At 47.0% G+C, this 15,282-nt stretch overlaps 1 protein-coding gene across 6 annotated transcripts in view; it reads right to left on the bottom strand.

Annotated features, from left to right (window-relative positions):
• Positions 1 to 15,282, bottom strand: part of camk2g2 (calcium/calmodulin-dependent protein kinase (CaM kinase) II gamma 2) — a 298,181-nt gene that overhangs the window by 39,203 nt on the left and 243,696 nt on the right. For 3 of the 6 annotated variants that reach the window (XM_078428653.1, XM_078428656.1, XM_078428657.1), the window contains 4 exons: positions 13,004 to 13,036; positions 5,811 to 5,879; positions 3,231 to 3,275; positions 175 to 223 (listed from right to left, as the gene is read on the bottom strand). In XM_078428653.1, coding sequence (XP_078284779.1) covers positions 175 to 223; positions 3,231 to 3,275; positions 5,811 to 5,879; positions 13,004 to 13,036 — 196 coding nt within the window. The remainder of the gene's footprint in view (positions 1 to 174; positions 224 to 3,230; positions 3,276 to 5,810; positions 5,880 to 13,003; positions 13,037 to 15,282) is intronic. The other 3 variants (XM_078428654.1, XM_078428659.1, XM_078428658.1) reach the window with 1 other exon arrangement.

Genomic DNA, 15,282 nt, shown 5'->3' with positions numbered 1-15,282 from the left:
ATTTATACATTATATACATGACAGCATTAAATTCAGATAAAAGTCCCGCATTATGCAACCTGATTAATCAACAACAGCGCAAGGAAAGAACAATGACCAGCTTTGGTTTGTTGGAACGTTGTGTTGCACGTAGGGTATTATTGGAGTGGTGGGTTGGTGTCAATAACGACTTACCTTTTCCTTCCTCATCTTCAGTGGTTGCATTGGAACTCTCCGTAGATCCCTGTGGAAGAGAAGTATTATGTTAAACTGGTGCAGACCCCAACATTGGTCGGACTGTGGAACATTCAGGTGAAGGAGGGGGAAGTGCTGAGGGGTTACGGGAGCCATCCATGGAGAGGGGGTGGGGCAGACTGGGACTTCATTTCCTGGAGCGCAAGAGGATGAGAGGATGATCTTCTTACAGGCGGAGCGCAGAAAATCACAGGTCGACACAAAACGCTGGAGTAACTCAACGGGACGGGCAGCATCTCTGGAGGGAATAGATGAGGGTGAATGCACAGAGTCTATTACCCAACTGATTTTGGACGATCAGCCATGATCACATTGAATGGCGGTGCTGGCTCGAAGGGCCGAATGGCCTCCTCCTGCACCTGTTGTCCATGTTTCCAAGAGGAGGAGCCGGCGTGCTTTGTAACTTTGTCAGCGCGGCTATTTGTATACGTTGGGTGTGCAAGCAAAGAATCTCACTGTGATTTGTGTTCCATTCCATTCACGTGACTCATGGGTCTCATTGATTTGCATGATGGTGCTGGGGAACTGCGGCCAACCAAATTAAAGTGAGCTGGAAAGAGTGAAGAGAAGGCTTACGAGGATGTTGCCCGGACCTGAGGGCCTGAGCTACAGGGAGAGATTGGGCGGGCTCGGACTTTATTCCTCAGAGCACAGGTGATCTTATAGAGAGGGATAAGAGGCAGGTACTGCAACAACATTTACAAGTCATTTGGACAGGTACATGGAAAGGAAAGGTTTAGGGGGATATGGACCAAAAGGGGAAAGATTAAATAGGAACTTGAGGGGTAACCTTTTCACACAGAAAGTAGAACTAGCTGCCAGGAGAGGTAGTTCAGACAGGTGCCATAACAACATTTATAAGACATTTGGACAGGTACATTCATAGGAAAGGTTTAGGGGGATATTGGCCAAACACGAGTGAAGATGGGGCATCTTGGACAGCATGGACAAATTGGGCCGAAGGGCCTGTTTTGTGCTGTGTGGCTTGGAACCAAATGAAGGCAGGAACGGGGTACTGATTGAGAATGATCAGCCATGATCACATTGAATGGTGGTGCTGGCTCAAAGGGCCGAATGGCCTACTCCTGCACCTATTGTCTATTGTCTATTGAATTTCACTTGGAGTTTCTCATTGATCAGAATGTCTAATGGCACCATGATTTCAGCCAGTGAACTGGAAGGTCCAACAGTGGCTCGTCTACTTTAGCAATCAATTCAGTCCTCACACACTGTGACAAATGGAACTCAGAAAGCAAGCCGCAGTTTCACATCTTGATAAAAACAAGTTACATTTTCAGCATCCAGGAGAGAATGGAGAAGTGGTCCTGATTAAATACTATGTCTGTAAAATCAATCCCAGTCACTTACAGCAGTGTACTAAATCAGCTAACCTACCAACCTCCCCGCTGAGTTACTCCAGCATTTTGTGTCTACCTTCCACCTATCACTCACCAGGTTTTGTCCTGCCCCCCCATATACAGCTATGGAGATCTACTGCTTCTGGAACAATAACTAATTATGGCATTGGGTAGCAGCAACCAAGCCCTAAACGAGGAGAGTACTGCACAACTTTATTACGTGAGGTACAATTAGCTGTTGTTGGTTAAAATGGGTTCTTGCCATCTTCTGTCGATGAGGAATCTAGATGCAATTGTCCCAGTCAGTACAATCATACATCTATCGACAAGAGTTTATTGAGTTAAAATTCAGTCTATTACAGAACACTTTAACGTGCTTAAGATAATTCAAGATAAATGTATCACAATACACAAGTGTTCTTATTTTGAGAGTGGATGTACAACTTGTACAGAAATGTTCTGGAATCTAGTTTAGATAAATATGAGTTTTGAGAAGCAGAAATTAAGCGTTGGAAAATTCTTCAGAAAAGTAACCCGTATCAGATTTCAATGCAGATACTGGAATCTTGGGCAAAACACAAAGTGCTGGAGGAACTTAGCAGGTCAGGCAGCATCGCTGGAGGACGTGGGTGGGTGACGTTTGGAGTCCCAAGCTCTGTCCCTATCCAATCTCCTCCAGAGATGCTGCTGAGTTACTCCAGCAAAATCTTGTTTTACTCAAGATTCCAAGGAATTAATTTGGTATAACAGGCTTGCTTGCAAAGACTTTGTGTCAAGATGGTGCTCAAGTCCAAGATGGTGCCCAAGTCCAAGATGGCGACTCTCTGAGTGCGTGTCCCAGAAGCAGATGGTTAGGGAACTGGAGCCAGGAAAGGCCAGAACAAACCGTCAGCAGATGACCAAGGAAGGGTGGAGCCCATAATGGCCCATTGTCAGCTGTGGAAGAGGTGCTAACAAAGAGATACAAGGATGCGAACAGTGGAACATGAGTAGATTGGGGGAAGGGGGAGGTGGGGAGGTGGACTGAGGGAATGCAAGGATTACTTGAAATGAGAGAAATCAACGTTCTTAAAGCAGTACTGCTCAAGAACAGGTCGCACGGACCATACATTGTAATGAGAAATCTTTACTTGTATTCATATATTGAAACGATAAAGGCCAGTGTTCCATATACTTTCCAAACAGCCTGAACATAAACTTAGTGAGTGGCATGAAAAGACATCCCATGTTCCGTAGGAACTTCAACATTCCCTAACCTTTCACCATTTAGAAAATACCCAATATTCTTGTTTCTCGTGCCGTATCACAACAATGACTATATCTTCCGAATGTAAAACATTGACATATTTTGAAGAGGGTGTGACAGTCTCATTGTTCATGTTCATAAGTGATAGGAGAAGAATTTGGCCATTCGGCCCATCAAGTCTACTCCTCCATTCAATCATGGCTGATCTATCTCTCCCTCCTAACCCCATTCACCTGCCTTCTCCCCATAACCCCTGACACCCGCACTAATCAAGAATCTATCTACCTCCGCCTTAAAAATATCCATTGGAATTAATTTTTTTCCCACTTGACTCAATCTCAAACATTTTGGAAGAAGGAACAGCTTATAGAAAGTAGACATGAAACTGGTACCTTAATGCCATCTGTGGGATTATGGACCACTGTTGTCTGTGGCTCCTGAATAAAAAAGGGTAGAAGGCAGATTTATCAATATTTCAACTCAACACATCTAGAGCATTCTGCCTTTTCTTTTACAAAAAAGGAAAGTTATATTATTTTTTTACAATACAATACAATATATCTTTATTGTCATTGTACAGGGATACAACGAGATTGGGAATGCGCCTCCCATACGATGCAATAATTTAATTAGCTAGTCAGTATTAATTTAAACAACCCAATGAAACAAATTAGAACAGTTTTAAAACAGAATAAAGTGCAAGTAGATCTGTGCCGGTTCACTGTACGATGTGACCATTTTTGCAATGAAACACTTTGAACTTGGAAAGAAAGTATTCCCTAATCCCTTGCTGTGTTAAGAGAGAAAAATACAATTTGAAATGGCTGTTTAGTTTTGAAGATCTAATGCATGCCTTACTTTCCAGTCATTGGCCTGTGAGACTCGCCTTGTTCCACGGGGCTTCCCAGATTACCAACTCTGTGCGCAAGTATGGCATTTGGTAGATTCAAGAGCGGGCCACAGTAACTGAAGATCCAAAGGCATTCTGTCACTGACCAAAATGGGCTTGATGGTGAGTGGGCAAGTATTAGGGGGCAAAGAAATGGTTCAAAGACTGCATCGAGGACCACCTCCAGCAGACGGGCCCAACCCCAAAAGAACTGGCAACCCGAGCCAGTGACAGGGCTGGCTGGCGTACAACCGCAGGGAAGGCGGTCAGCAACATTGAGGACAATCGCTGAAGCCGACTGGTTAGTGCCGGAGACAGGAGGAAGGCTGCGGCCCTAAATGCCCCCCCCAGCGGCCTTCATGTGCCCCCCCTGCTCACGCATGTGTGACTCACGCATCGCACTCCTGGGCCACACTGGATCCCACAAGGCATGAGACTGCACAACCATGCTATGGTCATCTACGACAGGCCACCACCATCAGACGGCAAGTGGAGCAGGGAAGTTCTCAATGGACCTTCCACGAAGAAAGACTGGATAGACTCGGCTTGTACTCGCTGGAATTTTGAAGATTGAGGGGGGATCTTATAGAAACTTACAAAATTCTTAAGGGGTTGGACAGGCTAGATGCAGGAAGATTGTTCCCGTTGTTGGGGAAGTCCAGAACAAGGGGTCACAGTTTAAGGATATGGGGGAAGTCTTTTAGGACCGAGATGAGAACATTTTTTTTCACACAGAGAGTGGTGAATCTGTGGAATTCTCTGCCACAGAAGATAGTTGAGGCCAGTTCATTGGCTATATTTAAGAAGGAGTTAGATGTGGCCCTTGTGGCTAAAGGGATCAGGGGGTATGGAGAGAAGGCAGGTACGGGATACTGAGTTGGATGATCAGCCATGATCATATTGAATGGCGGTGCAGGCTCGAAGGGCCGAATGGCCTACTCCTGCACCTATTTTCTATGTTTCTATGTCCATGTCTACAACATGCCTACATTCTTAAAAAAACCCCAACTGGATCCAAAAATACAAACGACAGCCCAATTGATTGGCGTGCCTTTAAATTGGTTGGGGATTATCCCAGGTAAGGCTTTCAGGTACAGTAACAATCCGTTATCTATCGTTTATATCTCTGATCATCCCATTACAGGGCGGCACGGTGGCGCAGCGGTAGAGTTGCTGCTTTACAGCGAATGCAGCGCCGGAGACTCAGGTTCGATCCTGACTACGGGCGCTGCACTGTAAGGAGTTTGTACGTTCTCCCCGTGACCTGCGTGGGTTTTCTCCGAGATCTTCGGTTTCCTCCCACACTCCAAAGACGTACAGGTATGTAGGTTAATTGGCTGGGTAAATGTAAATGTAAAAATTGTCCCTAGTGGGTGTAGGATAGTGTTAATGTACGGGGATCACTGGGCGGCACGGACTTGGAGGGCCGAAAAGGCCTGTTTCCGGCTGTATATATATGATATGATATGATATGATATATGATATTACAGGATGGATGTGGAGGCTTTGGAGATGAGATTCACCAAAATGCTGTCTGGATTAGAGGGTTGGATTTTTTTCTCCTCTGGAGCTTCAGAAGCTGTGGACGAGACCTGATAGAAGGATATAAATTGATGAGAAGCATAGATACGGTAGACAGGCAGAACCTTTCTCCCAGGGTAGAAATGTCAAATGTTAAATGTCAAATGTAGAAATGTCAAATGTCGGGCGGTGCTGGCTCGAAGGGCCAAATGGCCTCCTCCTGCACCTATTTTCTATGTTAAAGAGGGCATAGCTTGAAGGTGGCAGGGGCAAACTTCAAAGGAGATGAGCAGGGCAAGTTTTGTTTATACACAGAGAAGGGTGGGCACATGGAAAGTGCTGGCAGAGGTGGAGGCAATGGCATTTAAGAGGCTTGTGGATGGTATGTGCCCACATGTGTAATGTATGCAAAAAGAATTTCACTGTGCGGTTGGATACGTGACAATTAAAGCTCTATTGACTATTGAAATTAACCGTCGTACAGAATATAATTGCATATAAGAACACAATGCTCAGAGAAACACATCTACGGCAGAGTGAGATGAAAAAGGGTCACAGGTACCATTGTGGCTGTTGGAACGGTCTCCTTTGGGATGTTGACTACGTTGTTTTTGCTGTTGTTGGTTTGCGGCTGTCCAGGGAACAGAAATGAACAGGTTACAGCAACACAGAAGCAGATGTCGACTTCAGATTCTGATTCAGGTACCTTTACGCTCCTGGCACAGGGGGGAAGATAAACTTGTGAAAAGAAAGAGGTTTTCTTTTGGAAGGTCAGCAGCTATATTTACCAGCCATTTCATCGATGGTTACCAAGCAAACACAAGGCTGCTCTGTGGAAGATGCAGGGCGGCATTTCAAGTAGTGGTGAGCAACTAATTACTTCCAGGGATAAAATCTACCTAAACATGCACACATGCCCAAACTGCAAGATTGTTGGGGTCACCACACATCTTCTCACATCTTCTCACACAGAGACGTACTAACATTTTGATCTCATCCTATATTTAAATTATCCTCAATTTTTTTAATTGGTTCTGCAAACATTATATTGCTACATCTTAGCTCTGACTACACCTCATTGCCATGACTGCAACCATATCCCATTTTAGGGAAAGACATAGTTTTTGTTATAGAGTCATAGAGTGATACAGTGTGGAAACAGGCCCTTCGGCTCATCTTGCCCACACTGGCCAACATGTCCCAGCTACAGTAGTCCCACCCGCCCGCGTTTAGCCCACATCCCTCCAAACCTGCCCTATCCATGTAAAATTGCGTTTTACAATTGGTTATTGCATTAAAAATAAACAGAATAAAGAGGGGCATGGCTATAAGTTTAAAACCAAGGGATAACTTCTCAGAGAGAACGGTGAAGCTGCAGAATTCACTATCTCAGAAGGTTGTGGAAGCTGGAGTGCTGGAGGCGTTTGTGGAGGAGAGGGATAAATGTGTGAAAGTTTGGGAATTGAGAGCCGTGTGGAATTGGCACAGTTGGCACTTGGGGCAGAACAGCCATGAGCACACTGTGGGTGGGAGACATTACAGCCACTACTGCTTCTATATTCTTGTGTTCTTGTGGATTCACCTTTTCACGTGTGAATAAGTTCATCGCTTATCTTAAAAAGAGTTTAGATACCAACAAAAAAATTGTTGCTATTTATTTTGTATGCATTTGCTTATTTTCAAATGGGACATTAAATGGAGCCCTCAAGTGCAATAAAATCCACATGGTACTACTTTTCAAAGGTGACCAGGCCAGTTCTCCCTGGTAACCAGACTAAGACTTAATCTGAAGTTTTCAAGATCTGGTCTGAAGAAGGGTCTCAACCTGAAACGTCACCCATTCCTTCTCTCCAGAGGTGCTGCCTGTCCCACTGAGTTACTCCAGCATTTTGTGCCTATCTTCATTTGTAATACTTATGCTCCATCGACATCTCATTCAAGATGTGTCTGCAGGATTATCGCATGGCAGTGGGAGCTTGTGTGCACTTTGTTTTTTCGTCAGTCGATGAAGTTGTGTGGATAGGAGCAAAGAGGTCCTTCTACAGTTGTACCGGGCCCTGGTGAGACCGCACCTGGAGTACTGTGTGCAGTTTTGGTCTCCAAATTTGAGGAAGGATATTCTTGCTATGGAGGGCGTGCAGCGTAGGTTCACTAGGTTAATTCCCGGAATGGCGGGGCTGTCGTATGTTGAAAGGCTGGAGCGATTGGGCTTGTACACACTGGAATTTAGAAGGATGAGGGGGGATCTTATTGAAACATATAAGATAATTAGGGGATTGGACACATTAGAGGCAGATAACATGTTCCCAATGTTGGGGGAGTCCAGAACAAGGGGCCACAGTTTGAGAATAAGGGGTAGGCCATTTAGAACGGAGATGAGGAAGAACTTTTTCAGTCAGAGGGTGGTGAAGGTGTGGAATTCTCTGCCTCAGAAGGCAGTGGAGGCCAGTTCGTTGGATGCTTTCAAGAGAGAGCTGGATAGAGCTCTTAAGGATAGCGGAGTGAGGGGGTATGGGGAGAAGGCAGGAACGGGGTACTGATTGAGAGTGATCAGCCATGATCGCATTGAATGGCGGTGCTGGCTCGAAGGGCTGAATGGCCTACTCCTGCACCTATTGTCTATTGTCTATTGTCTATTGTAACAGCGGCCAAAATATCTGCAAGAGCCTCAGAGGATGTGTTGAGCACGATAACAAATGATGGTTCTTTCTTCCTTCAGGCTGTCATTGTGTCATTGCAGAGGTCAGATGTCACGTCAGATCATGTCTGCACTGCCACGTCCTGGCTTCAGATGAGCTTCAGTGTAAAAGGTGAACCTGTGTTCTCACTGCGGATTTGACACCAATAGGCAGCACAATCTCCAATAACGTATCGGAGTTTGTCAGCCGCTCAGACAGCTTCTCTGGAGAAAAGAAATAAGTGACGTTTCGGGTCGAGACCCTTCTTCACACCTCTTAGAACGTCAACGATCCCTTTTCTCCAGAGATGCTGTCTGACCTGCTGAATTACTCCAGCTTTTTGTGTCGAGCTTCAGTTTAAACCAGCACCTGCAGTTCCTTCCTACCCATTGGGTTTGTGCTGGCTTGAGTCTAACCCTAAGCTGACTCATTTAGTTAAGTTTAGAGATACAGTGAGGAAACAGGCCCTTTCGGCCCACTGTGTCCACACCGACTAGCAATCCCCGCACACTAACACTATCCCACACCCACTAGGGACAATTTTTACATTTACCAAGCCAATTTACCCACAAACTTGTAGGTCTTTGGAGTGTCTTCGGAGAAAACCCATGCAGGTCACGGGGAGAACGTACAAACTCCGTACAGACAGCACCCGTAGTCGGGATCGAACCCCCGTCTCCGGCGCTGCATTCGCTGTAAGGCAGCAACTCTACCGATGCACCACCGTGCCCATCTTAATAAGTGCCCGTCCGGCTTCAGGACACTTCAGGGAATGTACTACAACCTCCCTTGCAATCTTGAGCAAAGCAAGGATACACCTCACCTCCCCTGAGCCGCCCAGGGCTGGAAGGTCTACATGTATCATTGTGCTGGAGTACACACCTACTGTACCTCCCCGGTTTGCCAGCTCACAAGTGCAGGTACAGGAAATGAAGAGAACATTTCAGAACTAAGATTAGAGTTTAGAGCTTAAAGATACAGCGCGGAAACAGGCCCTTTGGCCCACCGAGTCCGCGCCGACCAGCGATCCCCACACACTAACTATCCGACACACACACGAGGGAAAATTTACAATTATACCAAGCCAATTAAACCTGTACATATTTGGAGTGTGGGAAGCAACTGGGCATCCTGGAGAAAAGCAACGCAGGTCACGGGGAGAAGGTACAAACTCTGTACAGACAGCACCCGTAGTCAGGATGGAACCCGGGTCTCCGGCGCTGTGAGGCAGCAACTCTAGCGCTGACCCTGAAGCAGCACAGTGATTGATTCTTTGTTGTTGGGTGCATGGTTCCAGTGGGCCAGGAGGTGATTTAAGATTCTGTAAAGACAATGGAGGGTCAGCACAAGGTTTCCCCGTCTCTCTAGATGTGCCTGCTCACAAGTGCTGCTCATCCGTTACATTTACAGAAACTTGATGGTCCCCCTCGAGCACTGAAACCACCCGACAAACCACAAACAAGTCATCTTCATTCTCAAATCTTCACTTGGTTCACTGCCTGAACAGGGGAGAGAACATCAGAGAGCTTTAGTCCAGGCACCTGCCCTGCGACCTACTCAGTCAGCGCCCCCTCAACTCCATCCAAGGACCCAAACAGTCTTTCCAGGTGAGACAGAGGTTCACCTGCACCTCCTCCAACCTCATCTATTGCATCCGCTGCTCCAGATGTCAACCTATTTACACTTATACCACCAAGTCAGCGCAGCTCATCCGCTCCTTGTTTACAATAATCCTGCACTCGTCTCATTTTATTCCGCACCCTCCATGATGGTCAACTCCTCCTCCCGAGGTCTGACCACTCACACACGTACCGAGGGCCAAATGCAACGGCCAATGAAGCCCACGCTGTGGGATGGTGGGAGGAAACTGGAGCTTCTGTTAGGGTCGGCACGGTGGCGCAGCGGTAGAGTTGCTGCCTCACAGCGCCAGAGACCCGGGCTCGATCCTGACTACGGGTGCTGTCTGTACGGAGTTTGCACGTTCTCCCCGTGACCGCGTGAGTTTTCTCCGGGTGCTCCGGTTTCCTCCCACACTCCAAAGACGTGCAGGTTTGTAGGTTAATTGGCTTCGATGAAAATTGTTCCTCGTGTGCCTGAAAGTGTGCGGGGTGATCGCTGGTCAGCGCGGACTCGTTGGGCCGAAGGGCCTGTTTCCGTGCTGTATCTCTAAAAGTCTAAATGTGGGGAAACCCATAGCCATCCGCTGAACACAGCGTCATAGTCAGGATTCAAGCTGGGAGGCGGCAGCTCCATTTGTACTGTTCTCTTTTGATGAAGAAATGCTTTTTGAAAACAGCCCTGCACAGTCTGGCTTTGTTTTGCTTGCCCCTGAAGGTCGCACTTCATAATTCTCTGCTCTAACGAGGCCGAGCTACTGAGCATGTTCAAGGTTGAGCAGAGAGATTTTCTCGGAATGCTAGGAAACTGTGAGCTCTCGGGATTAGGCAAGAAACTGGAAGTGGGTCTGTCAGTTTGATCAGCTGTGGTGTCAAACTGAACGGTAGAGCAGAACTGAGGGACTGTGCGACCTAGTCCTATTTATATAGCAAAGTAACTGCGGATGCTGGTACAAATCGAAGGAATCACAAAAGTAGGAAAATAACTCTTGAGATGCTGCCTGACCCGCTGAGTTACTCCAGCTTTTTGTGATACTCCTATTTATATATTAATATGTTCATACATTAGACCAAATGTGCCTCAATGGCCTCTCATCCTCAAATATGAACTGAAGTTAGAAACAAAGAGCTGGAGTAACTCAGCGGGACAAGCAACATCTCAGGAGAGAAGGAATGGGTGACGTTTCGGGTCGAGACCTTTTTCAGATGTTTCGGGTCTCGACCCGAAACGTCACCCATTCCTTCTCTCCCGAGATGCTGCCTGACCCGTTGAGTTACTCCAGCATTTTGTGTCTACCTTCGATTTATACCAGCATCGGCAGTGTTTTTTCCTACTCAAATGTGAACTGCTTGATGCTAACACAACATAGAAGGATCTCCTCTGCCTGCATGTGACCCATATCCCTCCATCCCCTGCATATCAATGTGCTTATCTAATAGCCTCTTAAACCCTACTATCATATCTGCTTCCACCACTACCCCAGGCAGTGCGTTCCAGACACTCATCACACTTAGTGTAAATAGATTACCTCCACATCTCCTTTAAACTTTCCCCTCTTATCTCTGGTCTTTGACATCTCCACCCTGGGAAAAGGTTCTGACTCTCTACCCTATCTCTTAATTTTATATACTTCCATCAGATCCCCTCTCAAACTCCGACGATCAGAGAGAACTATTTCTGCGGCACAGTGGCGCAGCGGTAGAGTTGCTGTCTTACAGCGAATGCAGCGCCAGAGACCCGGGTTCCATCCTGACTACGGGCGCCGTCTGTACAGAGTTTGTACGTTCTCCCCGTGACCTGCGTGGGTTTTCTCTGAGATCTTCGGTTTCCTCCCACACTCCAAAGTTTGTAGGTAAATTGGCTTGGTAAATGTAAAAATTGTCCCTAGTGGGTGTAGGATAGTGTTAATGTGCAGGGATCGCTGGGCGGCGCGGACCCGGTGGGTTGTTTCCACGCTGTATCTCTAAACTAAACTAAACTAAAACTAAACTAATTTAGTTTGTCTGACCTCTCCCTATAGCTAGTATTCTCTGATCTAGGTAGCATCCCAGTTGACCTTCTTGGCACTCTCTCCAAACCTCCACATCCTATTACATGTGGGATCTTTACTGCTTGGTACTTCTACCTGGTGGACTCAGTTTCCAACTGGGAGCATCCTAACCACACGGCAGTCCTCCCTCATCCTAGTTTCAACATTGATCGCAGAGTGATAGCATGATAGAGCAATGCAGCATGGAAACAGGTCCTTCAGCCCAACCTGCTCATGCCAACCGAGATGCCTCGTCTACACTAATCTGGACAAACTCTCAACCCGAAAAGTCACCCATTCCTTCTATCGATCGATCTTGCTGTCCCGCTGAGTTACTCCAGTATTTTGCGTCTATCTTCGGTGTAAACCATCATCAAACCCACACGTCTTTGGGATGTGGGAGGAAACAGGAACATCCGGTGAAAACCCAGTCACTGGGAGAACATGCAAACTCCACACAGACAGTACCTGAGGTTAGGGGGGGCACTGCGGCGCAGTGGGTAGAGTTGTTGCCTCACAGCGCCGGAGACCCGGGTTCGATCCTGACTACGGGTGCTGTCTGTACGGAGTTTGTACGTTCTCCCCGTGACCGCGTGGGTTTTCTCCGGGTGCTCCGGTTTCCTCCCAAACTCCAAAGGTGTACAAGTTTGCAGGTTAATTGACTTCGGTAAAAATTGTGTAATTGCCCCTCGTGTGCAGATTAGTGTTAGTGTACGGGGTGATCGCTGGTCAGTGCGGACTCGCTGGGCTGAAGGGCCTGTTTCAGCGCTGTATCTCTAAAGTCTAAAGTAATGTTAGGACAGAACATTCGGGTTCTGGCGCTGTGAGGTGCCACATGGATGCCTTCTCAAATTTTGCACAAAGTAACCCCCCCTTTTACTCCATATCTTTTGCATTTATTTTAATTAATTTTGTAATTTAAACGACAAATTTGAATCGCCAACTTTCATAATCCTTTTCAAAGATAAACCACACCTAGTTGGTTATCCGGTTGAAACATACCCATGAAGAAAGGTCGGGTGTTTTGTGTTCTTGGTCTTGCTATTTGCTAAGCAGGCAAGCCTGAAAATTGGTAACAATGCAAAAAATATTGTCACAGACTTCAAAGAATCAACGCATGCAGGTTTCTCATGTGCTGTCATCAGGAATGAAAGATAGGGCTTCACTTTGAAAAACCAAATTAGAAGCATCTGCAGGATTTCAAGACTGGTGCCTTTACACATCTGACGACAGTTACAGTGGGTAGGTGCGCACAAGACAATATGAGTTGGGGTGAAAATGACAAACAACAGTCACAAGGGCACAGGCATGGTTCAATCTGCCCAGCAACACCACGGGATGGGCTGAGGGAATGGCTGGATGGTGCGGTGGACAGTGACCACAAGGCGTGATAGATGAGGCGGAGATGTTGTAGTTGGAAAAGTTCCTCACCATTAAAGGGACACAGCAACTGGACTTCCTTTTCTGTACAGTTCAGTGCACGAGGAGGAAAAGAACAACACATTTCCACTGGTTAGATCGGAAAAGCACAAAGGTTTTGAGGAGGGACAGATGGAATGTAATCACAACATGGGTTCGCCAGAGATACCTTCTAATTGAGGTGGCATAGTGGCGCAGCAAGCGGTAGAGTTGCTGCCTTACAGCGCCAGAGACCTGGGTTCAATCCTGACTTACGGGTGCTGTCTGTACGGAGTTTGTACGTTCTCCCCGTGACCTGCATGGGTTTTCTCCGGGTGCTCCGGCTTCCTCCCACACTCCAAAGACGTGCAGAGTTTGTAGGTTAATTGGCTTCAGTAAAATTGTAAATTGTCCCTAGTGTGTGTGTGTAGGGCAGTGTTAGTGTGTGGGGATCGCTGGTCAGGGCCGAAAGGCCTGCTTCCACGCTGTATCTCTAAACTAAACTAATCTACTGTATGTTTCTCGAGCACAGCAGATATGTGCAGCACTGGAAAAGAAAATGAGCCATTCCAATTTCACCGTAGAATGGCAGGTAGCTGTCTTTTTAATCCTTCACAGTTGTTACAAGTCAAGGGTTTATTCACCAGAGGTTGTAGTGGAGCAGTGATTTGAGATATAGGAATTAGTGGAGAGGCTTGGTATGAAGAACCTGGGGGGGGATCTTACCTAAAGGAGCCCTAAAGGTCGGCTGTGGGAGACGCCTCACGGGGAACGAGGGTTGGAGAGGACCTTGCAAGGAATGGGACCACGGTTCGCGGGAAGATCACGATGGAGGTGACGGTTGCAACGGGCCTTTGTGGCCAGATGCAGCTGAGACTGTAAAATGGTGCCAAAGTGGCAACTCTTGCTTATAGAGTCAGTGGTCTGTCGTATATAGGGGTTCCACCTATCTCACTCCCAAATACGGGACAAGGTGACATCACCGCCCCCCCTCCCCCCCCACGTGACCTCACCCAGCCAGCGGCCACACGCTCCCGCTCCACCAATGGCAGCCGCCATTGGTGGAGCGGGAGCACGTGGCCGCTGGCTGGGTGAGGTCACGTGGGGCGCGGGGCGGTGACGTCACCCTCTGTCCCTTCTTTGGGAGTGAGGAAGTTGGCAACCCTACCAATACGGGACAAGGGCGGTCCCGTACGGGACAAACCAATTTAGCCCAAAATACGGGATGTCCCGGCTAATACGGGCCAGTTGGCAACCCTACATTCTGTACTAACTGGGGGAATTGTGCTTATGTACGGTAACAGTCTTGCTGAGCTGTGTGCAAAAAAAGTGGCTCACTGTACCTTGGAACATGTGATAATAAAAAAGACATGGAACCATTGAAGAGAGTTGAGTAGATATTAGGACATGTCCCTTCATTCCAGTGGGACACAGTGGGTAGTAGGTGGGCATTGGAGAGGTTGTGCTGTAACATTTAACAATGAATCCACCAAAGACATTGCCACAGCTATGGCTATGTCATTGGTGCAACAGGGCCATTCAAAGCCATAGTGTTTCCTTCGTGTAATATGGCCACTCGAGAGACATGGAGAGGGGCCAAACAATTAAAATGATAGACTTGGCATGGCTACCAGTGTGACTGAGCAGAGCATATGGCCTGAAATCTTACTGCTGATCCAATGCTTCCACTCTTGATTGAGACAGATAGAACAGCGCATTAGATTTTTTTACCTGCCAAGCCAATTAGTTAACAAATCTAAACTTGGAAGAGTTTCTGCTAAGTTAGCAGGCAGGTACTGTGTATTCACAACGTTGAACCTTCCTGCTTCTGGTGACACTGTTGATCTGGTCCATCAAACATTCATATCTGTTGTTCCCACAGAAACATAGAAAATAGGTGCAGGAGGAGGCCATTCGGCCCTTCGAGCCAGCGCTGTCATTCATTGTGATCGTGGCTGATCATCCACAATCAGTAACCCGTGCCTGCCTTCTCCCCATGTCCCTTGATTCCACTAGCCCCTAGAGTTCTGTCTAACTCTCTTCTAAATTCATCCAGTGAATTGTCCTCCTGCCCTTCCTCGGTGGCAGATTATTACAAATTATTATTTAAACTGCTAAATGAACTATTTAAACGGGTGGCAAGGTGGCCAAGTTGCTGCCTCACAGTGCCAGAGGCCTGGGTTCGATGCTGACTACGGGTGCTGTCTGTATAGAGTTTGCACATTTCCTCCCACACTCCAAAGACGTACAGGTTTGTAGGTTGATGGACCTCTGTAAACCTACTTGTGTGGTGGATAGTGTGAATGTGTGGA

The sequence above is a fragment of the Rhinoraja longicauda genome, chromosome 35 (genome assembly GCF_053455715.1).
Source record: "Rhinoraja longicauda isolate Sanriku21f chromosome 35, sRhiLon1.1, whole genome shotgun sequence".
NCBI lineage: Eukaryota > Metazoa > Chordata > Chondrichthyes > Rajiformes > Arhynchobatidae > Rhinoraja > Rhinoraja longicauda.
Note: the sequence above shows the minus strand (reverse complement) of the source record. Positions and strands in the feature narration are given on the sequence as shown.